The 23684-nt window shown below is 32.0% G+C and overlaps 1 protein-coding gene across 4 annotated transcripts in view; it reads left to right on the top strand.

Annotated features, from left to right (window-relative positions):
- LOC115882688 (neutral ceramidase) overlaps positions 1 to 23684 on the top strand; it is a 120213-nt gene that overhangs the window by 85169 nt on the left and 11360 nt on the right. For all 4 annotated transcript variants that reach the window (XM_030900892.1, XM_030900893.1, XM_030900894.1 and 1 more), the window contains exons 11-13: positions 9957 to 10052; positions 16563 to 16733; positions 18908 to 19023. In XM_030900892.1, the coding sequence (XP_030756752.1) occupies positions 9957 to 10052; positions 16563 to 16733; positions 18908 to 19023 (383 nt within the window). The remainder of the gene's footprint in view (positions 1 to 9956; positions 10053 to 16562; positions 16734 to 18907; positions 19024 to 23684) is intronic.

Here is a 23684-nt window from a genome sequence, read left to right as displayed (position 1 = left end):
TCACTGGACTGGGTCCTTTCGAACTGGATGGAATGTGTCCATCAGCAGTTTACCCTTAGCTGAAGAAGTATGATTTTTCGGTTGTGGGGTATAAATTCATTATTAAATAACATTATTATCATCAAAAGAATATATTAAAACCGAATTATAACGAGAAAACTTCACTGGACTGGGTCCTTTCGAACTGGATGGAATGTGTCCATCAGCAGTTTACCATTAGCTGAAGAAGTATGATTTTTCGGTTGTGGGGTATAAATTCATTATTAAATAACATTATTATCATCAAAAGAATATATTAAAACCGAATTATAACGAGAAAACTTCACTGGACTGGGTCCTTTCGAACTGGATGGAATGTGTCCATCAGCAGTTTACCATTAGCTGAAGAAGTATGATTTTTCGGTTGTGGGGTATAAATTCATTATTAAATAATATTATTATCATCAAAAGAATATATTAAAACCGAATTATAACGAGAAAACTTCACTGGACTGGGTCCTTTCGAACTGGATGGAATGTGTCCATCAGCAGTTTACCATTAGCTGAAGAAGTATGATTTTTCGATTGGGGGTATAAATTCATTATTAAATAACATTATTATCATCAAAAGAATATATTAAAACCGAATTATAACTAGAAACCTTCACTGGACTGGGTCGTTTCCAACTGGATGGAATGTGTCCATCAGCAGTTTACCATTAGCTGAAGAAGTATGATTTTTCGATTGGGGGTATAATATTCATTATTAAATAACATTATTATCATCAAAAGAATATATTAAAACCGAATTATAAAGAGAAACTTTCACTGGACTGGGTCCTTTCGAACTGGATGGAATGTGTCCATCAGCAATTTACCATTAGCTGAAGAAGTATGATTTTTCGGTTGTGGGGTATAAATTCATTATAAAATAACATTATTATCAACAAAAGAATATATTGAAACCGAATTATAATGAGAAATCTTCACTGGACTGGGTCCTTTCGAACTGGATGGAATGTGTCCATTAGCAGCTTACCATTAGCTGAAGAAGTATGATTTTTCGGTTGTGAGGTATAAATTCATTATTAAATAACATTATTATCATCAAAAGTATATATTAAAACCGAATTATAACGAGAAACCTTCACTGGACTGGGTCCTTTCGAACTGGATGGAATGTGTCCATCAGCAGTTTACCATTAGCTGAAGAAGTATGATTTCTCGGTTATGGGGTATACATTCATTATTAAATAATATTATTATCATCAAAAGAATATATTAAAACCGAATTATAACGAGAAAACTTCACTGGACTGGGTCCTTTCGAACTGGATGGATTGTGTCCATCAGCAGTTTACCATTAGCTGAAGAAGTATGATTTTTTGGTTGTGGGGAATAAATTCATAATTAAATAGCATTATTATCATCAAAAGAATATATTAAAACCGAATTATAACGAGAAACCTTCACTGGACTGGGTCCTTTCGAACTGGATGGAATGTGTCCATCAGCACTTTACCATTAGCTGAAGAAGTATGATTTTTCGGTTGGGGGTATACATTCATTATAAGTCCAAGAAGTATGATTTATCGGTTGGGGGGTATAAATTCATTATTAAATAACATTATTATCATCAAAAGAATATATTAAAGCTAAATTATAATAAGAAAGCTTCATTGGACTGGGTCCTTTCGAACTGGATGGAATGTGTCCATCAGCAATTTACCATTAGCTGAAGAAGTATGAGTTTTTGGTTGAAGGATATTAACTCATTATTAAATAACATTATTATCATAAAAAGAATATATTAAAACCGAATTATAATGAAAAAACTTCACTGGACTGGGTCCTTTCGAACTGGATGGTATGTGTCCATCAGCACTTTACTATTAGCTGAAGAAGTATGATTTTTCGGTTGGGGGTATACATTCATTATTAAATAATGAAAAACTTTGATGGATTGTATCCATCAGCAGTTTACCATTAGCTGAAGATTTTTTTTTCATTTTGCTGTAATTCTTTTTTTTTGTTTACCACAATCGGTAAGATAAAAAAAACATTGAAAACCTAAAATCACACTAGCATAATAGAATCCGATTGATTGATTGATTCATACCGGGAGAAAAGCATAGAAAAAAATCACATATCCGTAATATAGTCACAGTTAAAGGGCATCAATCTGCCACCCCCATAAATTCGCATTTTTTGCCCGATCACCCTTTAAAAAGGGGTTGTAAAAAATCCAACGTTATATGGATGAGAGTGAGAAAGATAGATTGAAGCTTTTAAACGTTAATGTTTATTTTATGACGTCATATACATGTAATTTTCGCTTCGTTCTTTAAAATGTCTTTGTTATGATCCTGAGACTGGCGAATGTTTTGAAAGAATGTTTTTATGTTTATATTAATATTAAGAAAAAATGGCGTTGAAAAGGTTATTGAAACTATACGATAGGTCGACGACTCGGTCAAATAGCATATACAGGGTGAGTCTTAAATAAGTGCAAATATTTTCAGGGCTGGTAGATCTCGATAAAAGAACCATATTTTCCCTTTACCGTTTTTCAAATACGTCCAAAATAACCGAGTTATTTTACTTTGAAAATTTCCAAAAAAAACCACTGGATCTTTTCTGGATTTTGTTTATGTTGCCATATATATTAATTCTAAACATTTTGAATTTTTTTTTCGCGAAAAAACTCAATCGTGTTTCTGTGGTCGAAGTATACAACCCCTAAAAATATTTTCACTTATTTACGACTCATCCTGTGTATTGTATTAACTACTCAAATTAAGATGGATATTAATAATTATTAATTATTAATCTATACTAATATATTATAAAATCCTTAAGTGATTGACTCACTGATTAATAGACAGTTAAAGCACGGCCAAAGACGTAGACGTAACCGTATCGTTTGACATGTACGCTTGCGCAGTGAGAAACTCACTTGCGTTTGCTGATACGTGATACGTATCTTTACGTGCCTTTACGTACGTACAAAACGCAAACGTATCGAGCCGAAGGAGTTTCGATTTTCACCCGAATGATGCCGAACGTACAAATTCACAAACAACTCGTTTCCACAACTGGCTAGTAATTAAGTTATTTCATAAATTTTGGGGCCAGTGTCACAGAACTGGGCCTATTTTATTACAATAAATTAGTGTGAAAATATTAAGCAGCATAATAAACTCATTTTGGAATCTATTTAATTAAATGCTAGTTCTTATAGCCAAAATCCATATGAGGATTCTAAAAGATGGGATCTAATAAATAATCATAAAGCTGTGTCTGTTTTCCAATATTTTTTTTATTACGAAATTACGAAGAGTATTTTAAGTTGTAAGGACTACTTTCTGTAATAAAATAATTTCCATTTATAATTTTCTTCATTTTTCGATATTACTTTTATAAATTTAATGTGGAATCAATGGAATAATAGAATCCATTTTCAATTTTAAAATTAAATAAATTGTTTCACAAAATAATTTAGAATTACAAATGTACTATTTGCGTTACGTACTTCAAAATACTTGCTTTAATTCTTGTTTACACGACAACACAACGGCAGACGTAACGTTCCTGCGTTACGTGTCGAGAGATACGTATACGTATTGTACCTTGCTTTAACTGTCTAATAACGATCCTGCTCAAACCACTCAACACTCAACGTAAGAAGCTCAATTTTGGCATACAGGTTGATTCTAGGGTGTAGAGGTTCGATAAAAAGGGGATTTTTCGAAATTCCAGTTCCAAGGGTGTGAAACCACCCCTCAAATATTACAATATTTTTTATTTAAAAAACGGTCAAGTTTCCGAAAAAACGCTGAAACATGTATTTTATTTTTTTACATATTTTAAGATTTTTAAAAATGTATACAGGGTATTTCGAAAAATCTGGTTATTGATTAATCACGATCCTGCTTAAAGCGCTTGACGTAAAAAGCTGATTCTCGAATTCTAAGGGTGTGAAACCACCCCCTAAATATTAGAATATTTTTATTTAAAAACCGGTAAGTTTTTCGGAAAATCTCTTAAACACGTATATTTTATTTTGTTGTTTTACATACTTTAAGATTTTTTAAAAATTTATACAGGGTGTTTCATAAAATATGACCATTGAGTAATCACGATTCTGCTTAAACTGCTTCACGTTTAAAGCTGATTTTTGGCAAACGGATTGACTGTGGGGTGTAGAGGTTCGATAAGGAGGGGTTTCTCGAATATTAAATTGCAAGAGGGTGAAAACACCCCTCAAATATTACAATATTTGTTATTTAAAAAACGGTTAGTCTTTCGGAAACACGCTTGTACACGTATAATTTATTTTGTTTTTTTACATATTTTGAAATTTTTTAAAAAATCATACAAGGTGTTCCAAAAAGTTGGGTAATTGATTAACCACGATTCTGCTTAAATTGCTTAACGAAAAAAGCTTATTTTTGGCAAATGGTTTTTGCGAAAGTCAAATTCCAACGAGATGAAATTGCCCCTCAAATATTACCAAGTTATGTAATAATACCGCCATATTGTTTTTTCTCATGCTGACATAAATGTGAGCAAATTTTATCCAGTTTGTATGTTAATGGAAATTCTTGCTTTGCTTTATCATCATCATTACAAATGATTAATTCGACGCGAACGAAGTCGCGGGTACACGCTAGTAATTTATAATTACTATAAAAACCTAAATATTTGCAATAAATCTGTTAGATGTTTGCTTGAGTGTGAATCTTTATTACATACAAACGTATAATAGAATCATAGCATCAGATTTTCTACAATTCTACAGTTAAAAATAAATGTTTTGAATAAACAACCACATATTTGTAGGCCGATTCTTTCTACTTCGATTGAAACGAAGTAGTCACACTAGTTATTTCTAAATTTGGGATATTTGCAGAAGTGTTTGTGCATTTTTTGTCATATGTATAAAAAGCACCTAGCATCAATTGTTCGAATTTAACCTGTACTGGCTATGTTTTTATGATAACTGGCCAGAATTCATTCAAATAACTCTGTTTAGTATTAAACGACATTATGGAGCGTAGACATCTTAACAGAGACGAAATGCTAAGGACCATGGGTATGCTTGAAGCTGGAATGCGCCAAATCGACGTAGCTAGAGCATTAAATACAACGCAAAGTGTAATATCGCGATTAAGTGCACGCTACCGTGAAAGTGGTGATGTTGCTGAAAGAGCGACTCTTGCAGCACCAGAGCTTAGTTTAATTCTCCAGGAAACACATAATGTAACCGTTAGTCCTGACACTGTTCGCAATAGATTAAGAGAGGTCAACTTAAGAAGCAAACGCCCCTGGAGAGCTCAACCCTTAACGAGAGGAAATCAAGAGGTACGATATTTGTGGGCTCAAGATCATGTTCAGTGGTCGAATGAACAATGGGCCAATGTTCTCTTCACGGATGAGTCACGCTTTGGAATTCATCCGGATTCGAGAAGGCTTAGGGTATGGAAAGAACCGGGAAATCTTATTCGGTTGGATCATGTTCAGGAAGTGCACCCTTATCAAGGTGGAACAGTTATGGTCTGGGGGGGTCCAGTTAGGTAGAAAACCGATCTCGTTTTTCTTGAAAGGTTTCTAACAGGAATCACATATCGTGATTTAATTCTTGAGCCTGTCGTGTTACCATATGCCAATGATTTTGGGAGAAACTTCATTCTCATGCATCACAATGCACGGCCTCATACAGCCAGAGTGGTAAGTGAGTTTATCAATGCTCATCAATTAAACATCTTACCCTGGCCGGCACAATCTCCTGACCTCAACCCCATCGAGCACGTATGGGACGTGGTCCAAAGAAGAATTCTGAGAATGGGTATGCCTCCTGAAACTCGTAGGGATCTGGTTCGGGCCGTGAATGCAGCGTGGGAGGCTGTACCTCAAGAAGAGATCGACAACCTGGTCAGGAGCATGGAGAGACGAGACGATGTAGGGCTGTAATGAACAGTAGAGGAGGACATACCCTTTATTAAGTAAAAATGGTTTTATCTTTTTTTTTAATTCGCAGTTTAGAATAAAAAAAAAATGTGTGTATTTTTTTGAGTTCAATAAAAATCAAGGTAAATTTGAAAAATTCGGTAAATTTCGCATTTTTATTTCCAATACGTGTAAACTATTTGTTTATTTTAATTTTATTATATCAGAAATGCAAATAATAAAATTACTGACGATGGCTGGATAAAATTGTAATATCCCTATACTTTTCCGGTGTGTGTATGTACCCTACTTTAATATATCTACAACAAATCAAAAATTATAAATCAAGATTATAATTAAGTATAATTTAGCGCACAGAAAGATTTTTAGCGCAAGTAGATAAAAGCTAAAAATAACAAGAGACAACGCATGACGGATTTATGAATAAACCCATCCTTAGTTAACTTAAAAAATATTAGAAACTTTTTTTATGGAAATAAAAGGGCTTATGTAATACTTTTTTATTCCTGCCTCTTTTTATAAAAAAACATCCTTTTTTTTTCAAACAAAGACCTTATAATATTGAAAAACGCTTTGATATATGGGCTGATATGAGTAGGTATTTTCGCAAGCGGAGACCTTAAGGTTTTATAGCGTAAAATTTGCATAGGTGAGTAGTTTTTCGGCAAAATTGAAAAAAATTGGGTAATGCTTGAAAAAATCTCCCGACCTGTGGTCTCCGTATTTGCTATGGAATTGTTTAGTCTAAATCATTCTTCTAAAAAGAAAATTTAATAAAAAACAGGAAGAAACTTGAAATACAATGTGTGCAATATTTTAAAAATCGTCGAAAAATTAAACATATCAGCGTTGATTAAAGAAATAAGAAGATGCGCAACCTATGGGCGATTTCGCGGCACCAAACATGTCCGAGATGTAGTTGGCGTTACCGTCAGCCTGTCCGAGATTTAGTTTAGTTCTGCGCCGCTGCGCGCTGAGTCGTTTACAGCGCAGCGGATAAAGAATACTATACCGTAGTTCTGCTTTCAATCGACAGAGTGAGTGGTTGCCGGAGACAGTGTTACCAAAACTACTGATTAATCCGTAGATTTAGGAATTTTGGGTATAGTACGTTAATTATACGGATTTTCTATCAATACACAATTTAATATAATATTATGTGATTAAATAAAGAGCGGCTTCAGAGTTGGCTTGGAAATGAAGATCGCTGTTATTTTATATTGTAAAATATTATGGTAAATGTCAACAATCGTGATTTCCACACCAACTTAACGTTTTTTTTTCAATCATACGACATATTCAGTACCTATAAAGGTTTTTTTTTATTGTTTTTTCTATGTTTGACACGAATAAATTATCAAATCATAAACGTGGATTTTTCATCCAAAAATATTTTCGTCAAACTTATTACAGATATTACACACTTCAATACGGCAACACTGTCGTTTTCAGTTCTATACCGTCTTCTATATGATTTCGCTGGTTGAATTAGAGAAAATAAGTGTTTTATGCGTTGGCCTCAGAACGATTGGTATCTCCATCGTACAGCACTTGAGACGTAAGGGGAAATCAAATCAACCTTATCACGAATTCGCTCATTAGTTTGCGTATCTTCCCAATTTTTTCAATCAACGATATCATTTAGTTTTTAGTTTGTTTTGGGACTAATGAGCAACATAACGGGCAAAATTGCAAACAAATAGCCGGCTATTTCATTCATTGTTGGTCGCTCTATATTATTTGTCTAAGATTCAACCCATTACAAAGGGTTAACGAGGTAAACGAAAAATACGTACAAATAATAAATGTGATACAAACAACTTTTATTTGCGTTTTTAACTGGAACTTTTTTTAAATGTTGTTCGCTAAAACTTAAACGAAAAATATTAATGTTTAATGATAAAAATACGTAACATAAAAATATAATAAATGATGTAGGAATATTGAACTCATTTACAAAATATGACGCGCGATTTTTTGTCTGTTTGTTTATCTTCTCGAGACATCGCATATATGAATGTCAAATCATAATATGTATACAAATTTAAACAGAAGTCAAAATAGAAACTCATCAAACTCTATATTTCATATGAAATATTCTATATCTTTTTATACTCATGTGGTTCATAAAGTTTAATAAAAAATTGTTTTTTCAATCTTTTAGTAATGCCTGAGTTCTGTTATTTTTTTCTTTTTTTGATAAATCTTTTTTTATTTGATAACCAAACTTTTTTTTATGTATAATGTATCCAGCTAGAAGATTTGACAGTTACAGTTCTGTCTGCCATTTTAGTTTACAGATATACAGGGTGTTTCTTAATGTCATGCTAATATTTAAGGAGGTGATTCTTGGACCTATTCTAAGAAAAAAAAATTCATGAATATATGCCCTAAGCATCTTGATTTTTCAGATACAGGGAGGTAAATTTTTCTATTTTTTTTTTGAAAATATGTCTGATGTTATATTTGATACACGTGTTCCATGCATCAAAATCCTTATTTTGATATACAAAAAAACGTTTTATTCCTTAATTTTCTTCCAGCCGATGCATGATTTCCACACAATAACAGTCACCGCATCAGGATTTCAGCGATTTGACTCTGAAGTAAACTGACTTTAATTTTTTTAACCAAAAATTATGCGTAGGACGAAAAAAATCATGAGATAAAAAATGTTTAGAAATGAATGGAGATTTTTTTAAAATAATTTTTATTTTAAGTCAGTGGTGTACCACTTTTTCTCCAAAAATATTCAATGTAAAACCCGTATGAACGGCACTGGTTGAAATAAATAAAATTCTTTCTACATCAAAAAAGGTATTTTGATATACAGGGTGGTCCAAACTGTATTCCGGAAACTTCGGCAGCATATTCTGCAGATAAAAATAAGTAAAAAATTTCGTATAAGTGTAGTATGCCCTAAAGTGCTTAGTTTCAGAGATACAGGGTGTAGAAATTTCATTTTTATTTCGATTTTTTCCAAATAATTTCTGAAGTAACGTCAATATTAGGATGAAAATTGGTATCTAGGAGTTTTTTGACATGAGAAATTTGATTTTGATGTCAATATGACACCTAATGGTAGAGAGCGCCACCTACATATGTTTTAACTGTTTTGAAGCGTAATACCTTTTTGTCCGTACCTGTATAAAACTACAAAGGAAAAAAATATATATCTCTTTGTAAAAATCGCTACGAGTAACCGTTCTCAAGATATTTAGAATGGAAATAGTCAATACATGTCATTATTGACGAAAAATAAACACGTTGAGTAGATAGTTATTTCACTGAAATAATAAATTTGGGAAATTTTTATTTTTTTAAATTAATCATAAATTTTTCTGCAAAAAATGATGATAAAACAGTTTCTGCTGAACTTTTGGCACAAAGACTTTCAAATATATGATCTCAGTCTAATAACTAAGACGTAAATGTATATTTTTTACTCAGTAGTTTTATACAGGTACGGACGAAAAGTTATTACTCTTCAAACCAGTTAAAAAATATGTAGGTGGCGCCCTCTACTAGTATGAGTCATATTGACATCAAAATCAAATTTCTCATGTCAAAAAACTCCCAGACACCAATTTTCAACCCAATATTGACGTTACTTCAGAAATTATTTGGAAAAAATCGAAATAAAAATAAAACTTCTACACCCTGTATCTCCGAAATTAAGCATTTTAGGACATACATTTATACGAACTTTTTTACTTATTTTTATCTGCAGAATATGCTGCCGCAGTTTCCGGAATATAGTTCGGATCACCCTGTATATCGTTGTAAATAGTTGTATACAGTGAGTAATGCAATCATCAGCTAGTCGTTATAAAATACAATATTTGCTAGTCTGGATTCAGATTCTAAACAGCATATTTTTAAAATTACGCTCAGGAATTCGTTGTTTGTTATACCAAAGACAAAATTATTTGTTTTCTTTATGAATCGATTGATTTTATATATATTTTCTGAATAATCTGAAATATTTTTATCTATTTTTTTTTCAGCTTCAGCGTTACGAAGGGGCCTCGACTATTTTTGGCCCGCACACACTTCAAATTTATCTGTCGATTTACAAAACGTTGGCGGAAGCTTTGATAAAGGTAAGCAAAATATTTGTGAAAATTTCAAGCAGGGACACCACCTGTGTGCAAATCGAGTTATTTTTGAAATAATTCCGAATTATTTATATATTTAATTTTACAATTAATTTTATAAAGTTTTTTTTCTCTTGAGGAATTTATTTGCACTTTGGTAATGATAAAATACGAAATCAGTTTTTTTTTCAATGTTTTTCTAGGTAAATAACATATATAATCTTTATAAAATTTTAAAAATTAAGAAGAAAAACATTAAAAAGTCAATTAAATCATGCAACTATTTTACCGATAAAGACTGCATTGTTCTGCGAGCTCGGTCTACTACCGTTTTAATCGATCTTTCTCGTAAAAAATTATACGATGCGTTCTGTCAATAAAAATTCGACAAATTGACAAGTAGCTAATGTAATGAGTGGGCGGAGTGTGTTTTGTGGTGACATACTTGTCAAGTCCACGTGGAGTCTGTCATACTCTGCCACGCATATACAGGGTGTCCCAATATTCCGGGGTCATAGAACTACTAAGTATTTTTATATGGTCCTTCTAGTATTTACTACATTTTTTGACCCTTGTAAAAAACGCTATATTGCATAGTTTATGTGAAAAAAACTTTTGGAGAATTTATTTTTCCAAAGTAGACCTACAAAATATACAGGAAGTTCCAATATTCGGTAGAGATGTAGAATGTAGAATGTTTAGGAGGGGAGTTAATCACCGCGACCTTATAGATCTATTGTGTGTTCCCCTTTCTTGAGTTATAACGAGTTATAACTCATCATACAGTCTCAGGGCTTTAATAAAAGCCAGTATCTGAGACGGCTCGACAAAGGCCAGCTCACCATCCTCGACATCGGACGTACCAAGGTTCATGGCAGGAAAGGTCGTCGTCTCGGCGCACTCAGTGATAAGGTGTTCTGGTGTTTCCCCATTTTCCCCACAAAATCTGCATTCGCCGTTGTTTCTCAGTTTCAGCCTACTGAGGTGTTCGTTGAGGAGACAGTGTCCTGTTAGAAACCCCGTGACAATCCGAAGATTGTTTTTACTTTCTTTCTCGGTCGTAAGTGCTGAGGAACTTTTTCGAGTGTCTTAGACCGTTGGAGGACATCCATTCCAAGTTACGGATGGAGTCTTCCAGATTCTTCAGTTCCGCTTTTAGTGGGTTCCCGTTTGGAAAACAGAACGGTTCTGGTCCAGTTAGTGGAGTGTTCGCTCCTTTTCTAGCTAGATCATTTGCTTTTTCATTGCCTTCTATCCCTTGGTGAGCAGGCACCCAGAGTAGGAGGACTTTATTTTCTTTGCCTAATCTTCTTCTTCCTAAAGCTTCTCTCTAGGCATTCTTTGACCAACTTCGAATTGATGGTTACTGAGTTGATCGCGTTAAGTGCTGCTTGACTATCGGATAGGATGGCAATTTCCTGTTTTCGATAATTCCTATCTAAGATAAATTGTACGCATCTTTCGATAGCGTAAATTTCTGCTTCCGTAGAGATCGAACAGCTACGTATTTTTTGGATCAAAATCGGTTAATTGCACATAATTTACCTTCATGCAAAAGTGCTTCGTTTGTCCGTTAGAGGGCATCAATCTAAAGAAACACGAACGTTAATTAATTTAAAAATTATTAATTTTTTAAAGGTCTTTATAAAGCTTATTGTCAAATATAATTTGTGATACTAACATAAAGTTCCATATTTTTGCCATCTAGATTATTAGAGCATAATAGATTTTATATTATACAGGGTTGTTCACCACATACGACACGGAGTATTGTAGCTAAACGATGAGATTTTTACAAATTGTAAGTTTGGGGTTCGTTGAAGGACTATTAGAGCTACAATTTAAAAATATTTTTACAAGATACAGAGTGTCCCAAATAAATAAAAAATATCAAAGTTGTATTTTTTTAAATGGAACACCCTGTATATTATTACATTTTTAGTTTCTACGATTAAAATAAAGGTAAATTTGATTAAGGTTTATTATACTTAAACATTACGTTTTTGAAATATTTTCAATTTTGTGAAATTGCAGTAAAAATTTTAAAGCTTTATTTCTCCAAGGGTATCAATGTTTTTAATACTAAATATTTAATGAAGTTTATTTATTGATCAGTTATTGTGTTGCAATAATAAAAATAATACTACTTTATAGAGAGTGTCTAAAAATTTACTTTAAATAATTATTAACTTCAAACGGCAACAACTTCTTTAATTTAAATAGAATGCCCTGTATATTTTAGGAGAATCAGATGCACAATTAAATTGTCTATCAAATTGTACTATACCATTTTTTACCTATCCCTTCAAGTTTTCGTAGAAAATGCATTTTCTTATAATTTAGACCTCATTTATCAATATATCCATGGAATATTGACATTTTAGATTGTTTTTAAAGCAACAAATGTACAAAATGTACAGGCTAGTAATATTATCGTTTTGCTAAAACAGTATGTTGTATGCAAAAAGAAATTTGTATGCAAAAAGAAAACTATTTAAATATTTATAAAAGAGTATACCATTAATTAAATATAACACCATTATTTCCGCCCATATACTAATTAATTACATACTTAATTGTGTTCGTTAATAAATTATTATAAATAAATATGGATTTGAGTCAGAAATCAATATAATAAGTTATCAAATTAAAGTCTCTGTTGTTATAAATAAGCATTTATTAAAAAATGAGATATCATTTTTAAGGTGTTACTTTTTATCACACTGTCTAATGCCCATACAAAATTCAGTTTTTTAGTATTTGGAGCAATTATTATTAATCAACGCAAACAGTCAGTTAATGTAGTTTGAATACTGGAATCATATTAATTGATCCTCTTTAATAAATATTTAAACAATTTTTCTTATTTTTTAATGAAATAAACTAATTATATCGACAATATTAGTATCTGTACTCTTTAAAAATTTGGTTCATCTTTAAAAATAATCTAAAATGTCAATAGTCCATGGGTATATTGATAAATAAGTTCTAAATTACAAGAAAATACATTTTCTACGGAAACTTAAAGAGATAGGTAAAAAATGGTATGATATAATTTGATAGACAATTAAATTGTGCATCTGATTCTCGTAAAATATACAGGGTGTTCCATTTAAATTAAACAAGTTATTGCCGTTTGAAGCTAATAATTATTTAAAATAAATTTTTAGACACTCTGTATAAGGTAGTATTATTTTCATTGCCTGCAACACAATAACTGATCAGTAAATAAACTTCAGTAAATATTTAGTATTAAAAAACTTTGATAGCCTTTGGAGAAATGAAGCCTAAAGCTTTTCTGCAATTTCACAAATTGAAAAATATTTCAAAAACGGTTTAAGTATAATAAATCTTAATCAAATTTGCTTTATTTTAATCGTAGAAATGGCAATGTAATAATATATATGCGATGTTCCATTTAAAAAAATACAACTCTTTCGATATTTTTATTTATTTGGGACACTCTGTATCTCGAAAATTATTTTTAAATGGTACCCACTCAATAGTCCTTCATCGAACCCAAAACTTACAATTTGTAAAAAAGTCTCTATCAAAAAAGGCTACAATACTAAAAGAAACACGATGTGGTGAACAACCCTGTATAAAGGTGCCCGGGTGGCGTAGAGGTACAGGCTCTCTGCCCACCAATCAAGGTAGTGGTTTGGTGGGTTCGACTCCCACACCTCGTCATTGTGAGTCAGCCGACTATTTTTATTAAAATAAAAATAGTTTGGGTACCTAGGTCGACTCAGCCTTAAATGAGTACTTGGGATTCACAATCCTGAGGTAATAATAGGCGGTTGAAGCGTAGTGCTAACCACATTATCTTCCTTGTATACCGAAGGGCTCTAGTATGGCAAGCTGTACCTTGCTACTCCCAAGGCGTTAAACGCTATATACGGGAGCTATTATTATTATAGATTTTACGCGCCTCCATAGCTTGATGTGACAAAATACATTTTTTGGCAGTCAGCTTTGGAATTTTTTTTTCCTTAAAAAGTATGCGCTGCACAGTGGGCGGGAGACCGGGCGCTAGTAAGACGAAACTTCTAGGGCAATCTGATTCAACGCAACTTAATAATTTCTATATAAAACTATCTAGTTATGTTTATTATTTTCAAAATATGTCAAAAATATTGATTTTGTGGAAAACAAAAGCTGACTAAATACATAAAATACTAGTTTAATGAACTCATGTTGTATTAACACGTTTAAAAAATTTGCAAAATAAACTAAAGCTGCTAATTCAGTACAAAGCTACAATCTACAGTCTAAATAAGGATAAGGCTACAAATTTAAATACAAACCTACAATCTACAATCAAGTACAGGGTGTTCATTTATAATGTGCCCCCTTAACTTCTTTGTTTTTCGCATTAGAAAAAATGTTACAGACAAAAATTGTAGGGTTAAATGTAAACTATTTGCAGCGTATATTTTTCATATACAGAGTCTTGCGTAAACGTGTGACAGGTCAAAATTATATATTTTAAATAGAACACCCTGTATATTATTACATTTCTAAAACATCCGCAAAATTTTAAGTACTTTTATATAATATGACCTATGCTTAAATTTAATAATTGCGGATATGAATGTGCCTGTGAATAATTATATGAAATGCCTGTGAATAATTATATAAAAAGTAATTAAAATTTTGTGAAGGTTTTAAAATTGTAATAACATACAGGGTGTTCCATTTAAAAATATATAATTTTGACCTGTCACGCGTTTATACAAGACCCTGTATATGAAAAAATATATTGTGCAAATAGTTCACATTTAACCCTACAACTTCTGTCTAGAACATTTTTTTCTAATGAGAAAAACAAAGAAGTTAAAGGGAGGCACATTATAAATGAACACCCTGTACTTGATTGTACTTAAGTTGTACTTTTTAGTGGAATTCTTTAACTTAAACGTGGAACTCGTTTAACTTAAAAAAGTGTTTTTATTTATTTTATTTTTATGCTGTTAGTTGTAAGCCTCTATTAATAAAGTAATATTTCATACCCCAAATTTGAGACAAATCGATTGATAAATAAAAAGTCTGCCATTTGGATCCGCCATTAATTTTTACCAACAAAAAAAAGCATATTAAAAAGTAGAACATATTTTACTAATCATAAATCTGAAAACCGTATATTCATATCTGCTTTGGTTCGAAAGTTATGAATTTATTCCTTTTACAAATGCACTAAAAGATTTGACTAGCTTCACTGCAGCAACAGTGAAATATCGTTAAAAACGGCTAAACGGGCAAGAACGGGCAAGTGATCTTGACATTATGTCCAAGAGCGATTTATAAAGCTTTATTTAAAATGAGAATTAAATAGTACTTTGGATTACTTTGTATTTCCACCTCTGTCAATTGGCAAATTTATAAAAAAAAATAAGTAATTATATATCAGTCCAAAAAGGCAAGAGTGTAAACTAAGCAACCACTATAATAATTAAAATCTATAATGATCTGAAGCTAACTTACCTCTATTATATTCAACCATCACAATATGTTTTATTTTAAAAATAACTTCACTCAAAAATTAGTGTCAAGTTTGTTTCGCCTGTACATGCAAAATAAACGCTCGCTTGGGTACAAAATGTTGCTGACACTTTCAATTGTTTATGGTATACTCAAAGCCTACTACGAAGTTATTTCGAGATGTATCGAGCAGGATAAAGTTTTTTAACTTTAATTCAGTAATAAAGTCTTGAAAAGGGGCTAAAAAATAGGAGGTTTTGTCTCGCCGTATCATCCGCCTTCGCCTACTGTGCGCTGTGGCGTTTTTTTAAAAGAGACAAAAAATGTAGTAAATACTAGAGGGACCATTTTACGAAAAGAAAATCGGCCGTCGGTGGAGTTTCTACTAAAATTTATGTAGGGGTGGGGGTAGTTTTCACACTTCCCGTATTTTTTCTTGATTTTTGTGAAAGACAAATGTTAGAGCACTTAGCAAAACATAGACACCCAAAATTTCATTCAAATCGGAATAACGGTTCTTAAAATATCTAAAACAATATGTTTATTTTGTTAAAGTTTGTTGTCTAGCGGACAAACGAGGAACTTTTGTATAGAGGTAAATTGTGTAAAATGAATTTATTTTGATTTCAAAAATACGTAGTAGTGCTATGTCCACGGAATATTGGGACACCCTGTATGTAAAGTCACAAAACACAATTTTGAGAAAAACGAATTTAAATTTCTTTTTTGAAGTTATTTTCTAATTACTCGGTTATGTTTAAACCTATAATTGTAATATTTGGTATACGACTAACTTATTATTTAAATTAAATGAAATGTAAAACAGTTTTTTAAATAAATTGTTCCAAAATCTATTGGAGTGACTCAAATATGCCAATTTTGGACTTAACATGAGATAAAACATTTTAACGCAAATCTAGTGGCGTTAACCAAAAACATTTGATTTATTTTACACAAAATTGCACGAACAGCTTCCATATTTCCTTTTATACACATCATATTATTGCGCATCATTTCACTCTCGTATTTTTCCAGGGCCAGAAAGTGGACGCCGGTCCCGTTCCAGACGATCCCGACAAATCCAAGCTGTTATCCCTGATCACCCCCGTTATTTTCGACTCTTCCGGCTGGTTCTGGAACTTCGGCGACGTCCTGCAACAGCCGCCGAAATCGGTTAAAGTGAACGACACCGTCTCGGTTAAATTCGTAAGTTCTACGTCGATAATACTATGTCCAATACCTCCTAAGTACTGAGGCTTACGCCTTTCCGTCTGACGTCATATTAATAGTCGATCTTTTTTGAAAGAAAAATTGAAGGAAGATAGTAGATTGTATGGGAGGGGGAAATCTATAGTCTATCCAACGACAAGATTCTTGACAGTGATAGATGTGTCTGTCATTTTAATTTCAAAGTAGTTTATTTTATTTTACAAAGAAATAAGTTGGTAACAATTAGAACGCATAATAGGAAATTAATATATTTAAAATTTGAGTGAGAAGTGATACAACATTTTCCGAATTTTATACCTTAAAGGTTGATTAATTAACTTTAATCTTAATTTTTTTAAACCAGTACCTTTTGACATTATTTTTCTGCAGTACTAAAATCCATTATTTACCTATCGTGTGATGTCATCGTTATTTTAAAGCTACTCCAATTTTTAGTATATGTTTAGTACGATTCTTGTACCATATACGAGATGCACTTATCTATGACGAGATGGTATACAAACTTTATTGATGGCAACTTTATAGGTGTATAAGACTTTCTGCCTGGGCACCGAATATTAACTATAAACTGTGCTCTGGGTCTACAGTTAATTTTCCCTCGATTTTTCCTCCACCTCACTTTAAAAAACACAAAACATACGTAATAGCAATACCAAAACAGGCAGGGAATTTGACATAAGTTGACACAAAATTATAACCTATAATTTGGCAAGACTTTGACAAGCCTCAAAAATCTAAAGGCGAGTTCATACGCATCGGCGTCCGTTTGTCGTTCATCGTTCCATCAAACCAATAAAATTGATATATGATCTGTCATTTTTGAAATAAACCAATAAAACTGGTTAAAAACAACAAGATACGACGCATGACGGATTTATATTTAAACCCATCTATAGTTAACTTAAAAAATATTAGATTTTTTTTTAGTAAAATAAATAGATTGGTATGGACGTCATCTGCTTTTCTTCTGTCATCGTCTGTCGAAATCTTATCTGAGAAAAAAAACAGAGTATAATCACCGCGACCTTATAAATCTATTGTGTCCTCGTTCTTGAGTTATAACTCGTCATACAGTTTCGCCTTTTAGTAAACTTATACTACAATCAAACTGCTGCTGTTAAGGTCGATGACGGAACTACAAATGACAAATGACCCAATAATAAGACAGGGGTGTGTTTTGTCACCGTTACTATTCAACTTGTATTCGGAGAACATTTTTAACCAGGCTATATCCGGCAGAATAGAAGACATTAAAATTGGAGGCGAGATCATAAATAACGTAAGGTACGCAGACGACACCGCCATTGTCGCAGAAAGCATGGAAGACTTGTTAACGCTGCTAGACAGGGTACATGAAGCTAGTTGCAAACGGGGTATAAATATAAGTATCAAGAAGACGAAATGGATGTTTGTGGGTAAATTACAAATTAATCCATTCCAGATAAAAATCATCGAATACAATATTGAACAAGTACCATATTTTAAGATATTTAGGAAGCTGGTTAAATAGTGAAAATTAATGTGACGAAAAGGTAAAGGCAAGAATTGAAATGGCATGTAAAACATACAAAAAATGGAATACCATGCTCACTAATAGAAACTGTCCACTGCAAACCCCATTAAGAGCACTACGTTGTTACAGATGGTCCACTCTTCTTTACGGATGCGAGACATGGACGCTAAAAGTAGAGAATATAAATAAAATAGAAGCCTTTGAAATGTGGTGCTACCGGAGAATCTTTAAGATTTCTTGGACCGAACATACCAGCAACCAAGAAGTTCTTGAACAGCTAAATAAAGATCGGGAACTCTTAACCACCGTCAAGACCAGCAAGGTTAGCTACTTCGGACACATAATGCGTGGCACCAAATATTATATTCCTCGTTTGATCATTCAAGGAAAAGTCTTTCTAAGTTGATCACTTTTAAGATCAGTCTAGGTAACCTGGTTTCATAACGGAATACAACCTAAACTAGAATTTTTGCTTAACAAATTTAAATGAGGTAGTTTTTAAAGAAACACACAAGTCTAGTATTCTGCACATAATATTTCACATTTTTTAAAGTTGTAAGCGCTGTGGCTTTAGTACTTTGGGAGGTATTGTAGATACACTTACGTTTGTTATTTAACATTTAATGGCGGTTTTCAGATAGCGGGGCATCCCAGAAACGATCTGATGCTGGAAAAGACTTTTCTCGCTGTGGAAAAACTGGGTGATGATGGGAAATGGAATGTTGTGGCAACGGATGCGAATTTCGAGACAAGGTAATTATAGTAGTACTTAAAAATGCATTTTTGATATTACTTACCATTATTTCCTATGATAAATCGTTATATTTAATGACAAGATACCCCAGCTCTGTAACTGCCTAAATAAAATTTTAAAATTAATACTTGAATATGTAAAACAACAAAATAAAATACACGTGTTTAAGAGCTTTTCCGAAAAACTCACCGGTTTTTAAATACAAAATATTCTAATATTTGAGGGGTGGTTTCAACCCCTTAGAATTCGAGTTTCGAAAAATCTCTTCTTATCGAACCTCTACACTCTAAAGTCAATCCGTTTTCTAAAAATCATATTTTTACGTCAAGCGCTTTAAGCAGGATCGTGATTAATCAATGACCAGATTTTCGAAACACCCTGTATACATTTTTAATAAATCTTAAAATTTGTAAAAAAACAAAATAAAATTTACGTGTATAAGCGTTTTTTTCGAAAACTTGACCGTTTTTTAAATAAAACATATATTGTAATATTTGAGGGATGGTTTCACCCCGTTGAAACTGGAATTTAGAAAAATCCCTTCTTTTCGAACCTCTACACCCTAGAATCAATCTGTATGCCAAAATTGAGCTTCTTACGTTGAGTGGTTTGAGCAGGATCGTGATTAATCAGTGAGTCAGTCACTTAAGGATTTTATATATTAGTACAGATGTAGTTAAAAATAAATATAAAAATGTGGTATGCTTAAAAATAATGTCGTTTGTTTCTAGAATTATTAGTAATAGACGTAGTAATGATATGAGTAAAATTAATACTCGTAATTTTTTGTGTAGAGATTTAAAATTACAGTGAATACAAATATGTTGAATATGGATAATGTAGGAGGTGAGAACACTGCAAGGTTTAGATACATCGTAGAGAAATATTAAGTGAATAAACAAGTGGGGGGCACTAAAAAGTTTTGTAAAATTTCCCAGAAAATGTCAAGAAAAATATAAGATTTTTAACATTTTTTTTTCGCGAAAATAACCTATAGGCGTGTTTCTGGGGTCGAAATATACTAACAGTTAAAATACTTGCACTTATTTCTGAGACACCCTGTATAACGTATATATGATGCTGATTATTATAATATTGGGGAACTTTAAGTCATTTATAAAAATGTCAGATGTCATTTGTTATTTGAGTATTGTTTTCTTTCCCTGTAGTCGTCACAAATTGGCCCCCCTGAATAACAAAAGATATAATAATATATATGCGACCGACCTATATATTATTTCCCTCGTCGCGTCACGCCCTTTGGTGTCAGTCCTTATTTAAAATAATATTCCAGACCTTCACATCTCTGATCCCCCGGGATCCAAAGCGATTTGTCGGCCGTCTCGCGCGAGATTCCGGGGTTTTAGGGTCTGGAAGACAATGTAGAGCACCAGTTAATCTAGACGGCTACGGATCCACCTTCCTGAGCTTCACTGATTAGTAATTAATAAACGTATTACCAATACAGGGTAACAGCCGTTGCAAAAAACTCATTGCAACTTTATTAGAATATTTTGAACGGGAAAGCGGTAGTAATGGCCCTTTATGTCCCTTTAGTGCTGTTAAGAAGGTGAATTTTGTTGATGTAAATAATAATTGTTTATATATTTATAATTAATTTATTTTTGTTTTCTAAAATATTTTGATTAAAGGAAAATATAAATTTTAAAGTCAGTAAAAGTCAATGCTTGGTATGATCTTATAAATTATGTTCTAGTATTTTATTTCTTATAATTTTTGCGTCGTTGTTTTTAAAATTTAAATTCATATTTAAATAAATAAATCGTGTGAAAGAAGCTTTTATTAAAGTATAATGTTTTTTCTTAGTTCATAAGTATGTCAAACATCCTATGTTATTGGTATAAATTTTAGTATAAAGTTGCTGCATCAGACATTTCTTCCTTAAGTAAAGTTGTTTTTTTAAAGCTTTCAAAATATTTAATATTTTAATTTTTAAATACTAAGAAAGTTTAATATTTACAGAGGATTTCTGCGATGGCATCATCAGTTAAAATAACAACGGGAGGGTTAATAACTGAGCCTTAATATATTTATGGCTGTGCTGAAAATTGCATAAACTAAAGTTTTCGTGTCTAATACGTGCCAAAAATAAAATTATTTTAAGACAAAAGCTGATATCTTTCTAAAATGGTTTTTTGGGTGATAAAAATTAAAAAATTCTTTTGTAAAACGAATGGAAAGTTATGAAATTATACACTAAATTATTAAAATTCTTTAGTGATGAAATAATATTTTCAATTGAGTTTTGTTTGGAAATTTTATTGAATAAAAAAATCTTTGAGATATTGCGTTAATACTTAGACATTAGTTTCCATAAGACAATTTATTAGATATGATATATTTGTATATAAGTAAACTTTTAGTTACGTAATAGGCGGCGTGATTTTTAAATTCATTTGTTGACAACCTCGAACATAGTTGTAGTAGCTGGGCTGACTATATATATGTATATATATATATATATATATATATATATATATATATATATATATATATATATATATATATATATATATATATATATATATAATCGAAGGCCTTCTACCGAAGGTGTAGGCTTCTAGTAGCTACTTTCCATAAATAAAAATTTTGCCAATTCTTCTTGTCCAGGGCCATGTTACTGCTTCGGCGCAGCCGATCCCTCTAGTTCTAAGTAATTTTTGCAACATTTTGATCCCAAGTAGTTGCAGGTCTACCCTTTTCCCTTTTTCTTGCCTTTGCCTCCCATACTCTTCTTACTGGTCTCTCTTTGTTGAGTCTTTTCCCAATGTGTGTGGTAAGGACATTGGCTCAACTGGCAGTTTTCGATAGTTGTTAGTACTGGCTGGACTTTCAGCTGCTCTCTAATATGGGAATTACGTAGTTTATTCATCCTCGTAACACCTAGCACTTTTCGTAGGTAGGTATTTCATTTCTACTGCTTGTATTAAGCTTTCTTGTCTCTTGGTGAGAACTCAACTCTCACTACCGAATGTTAATATTGGTACGAATACTGAATTAAACACGCTGATTTTGGTCTTCAATGATACCTCTTTTTTACCTAGAAATGTGTTCTTTATGCTATGGTATAGATTTGCAGCGCTTTGGACTCTTGCAGTTATCTCTTGGTTTTGATGTCCCTGGCTTTCTATTTGGACTCCCAGATATTTGAAAGAATTTACCTGCTCTATTATTTGATCATTTATTTCTATGTTAACCATTTCTTCACTCTTTCCGCTAATCATTATTTTTGTTTTGTTCTCATTTATTTTAAGGTTTTTGTTTTCTCATTTATTTTAAGGTTGTTTCCTTGAAGATAATTTGTTGTTCCATGTATTGAGATTTCTTTTAAGTTCTGTTTCGTTCCTAGCAAATATAACGATGTCGTCAGCGAAAGCGCATTCATTGATCCACACAGGCTGCATATTTTGGTACCCTACAAGAAGTTTAGATGTCTCTCGTCTGGTTTCTTTCATTACATCATCCATAACTAAATTGAATAAAAATGTCCGATTAAATGAATATCTCCGAAACTAAAGTTCCAAAAAAATTCGTAATATATCTAGAAATTCATTTACCCGCCAGTAGTTATAAAAAGCATTTTTGGTAAACTCTGTCTCTAATAGTTTCTGAAAAATAAAATTGTTTTTTTTAAAAAGGTCCGATTAAATTTATATCTCCGAAACTAAAGTTCCAAAAAAATTCGTAATATATCTACAAATTCATTTACCCGCTAGTAGTTATAAAAAGCATTTTTGGTAAACTCTGTCTCTAATAGTTTCTGAAAAATAAAATTAACTGAAATTGAAATTTCCCGCTGGAGATTCAGGTAGCTCAGGTATTCATTCAGGTATTCAGGTAGCTCATTCAGGTAGCCATTCATGGTAGCTCTGCTGTAAAAATTTATGGCACATTTATTTATTTATTTCCTGACATTGTCATTCGTTTTGACATTTTAGTTTTGTATTGCCAGTTTTAAATGAATTGTGTTGTGATATTTTAATCTTAAAAATTTTAACTAGCAGATCTTGCAGTCGAACATTGTTCTTTTTAGAACTGCTTTTAGTACGAAGTGTACAAGATAGCTTAATAGCCGTAAAAACTTATCGCAACTTTATTAGAATATTTTGAACGAGAAAACGGTTGTAATGGCCTTTTATGTCCCTTAAGTGCTGTTAAGAAGGTGGGTTTTGTTAATGTAGCTGTAAACTGTTATATTTATAATTAATTAATTTTTGTTTCCTAAAACGTTTTGATTAAAAGAACATATGTAACAGTTGGCAACGCTGTGCCGGTCAAGCCTAATCACGTGACTAAAAGTTTATTTGATATGAACTATACATATCTATTATTGTTTATTATAAAGAAAAATTAGAATTTTACAATATACAAAACTGTCTTCGAAATTCGACGTATCTACATAAATGTATAGAAATTAAAATATTCACATGTTAGCAAATATGTTATGAAGATTTTTCATCTGATATGATCTTTTTTTAATAAATTAAAAATTAATCATTTAGTAGGAAGTATGCAAAATAGAATTAAACTACATTTTTTTTTCTCTGTAAAATAAGGAAATTTGTCCTTCACAGCGTGTTTCCTCTTGAGTTTCTTTTTAATTTTTAATATTGCCAATTTTACAAAGACACTTTGCTCA

Source organism: Sitophilus oryzae, unplaced genomic scaffold (assembly GCF_002938485.1).
Source record: "Sitophilus oryzae breed Bouriz unplaced genomic scaffold, Soryzae_2.0 scaffold_179_pilon_pilon, whole genome shotgun sequence".
NCBI lineage: Eukaryota > Metazoa > Arthropoda > Insecta > Coleoptera > Curculionidae > Sitophilus > Sitophilus oryzae.
The sequence above is the reverse complement of the archived record's forward strand: the minus strand, read 5'-3'. Positions and strand labels throughout refer to the sequence as shown.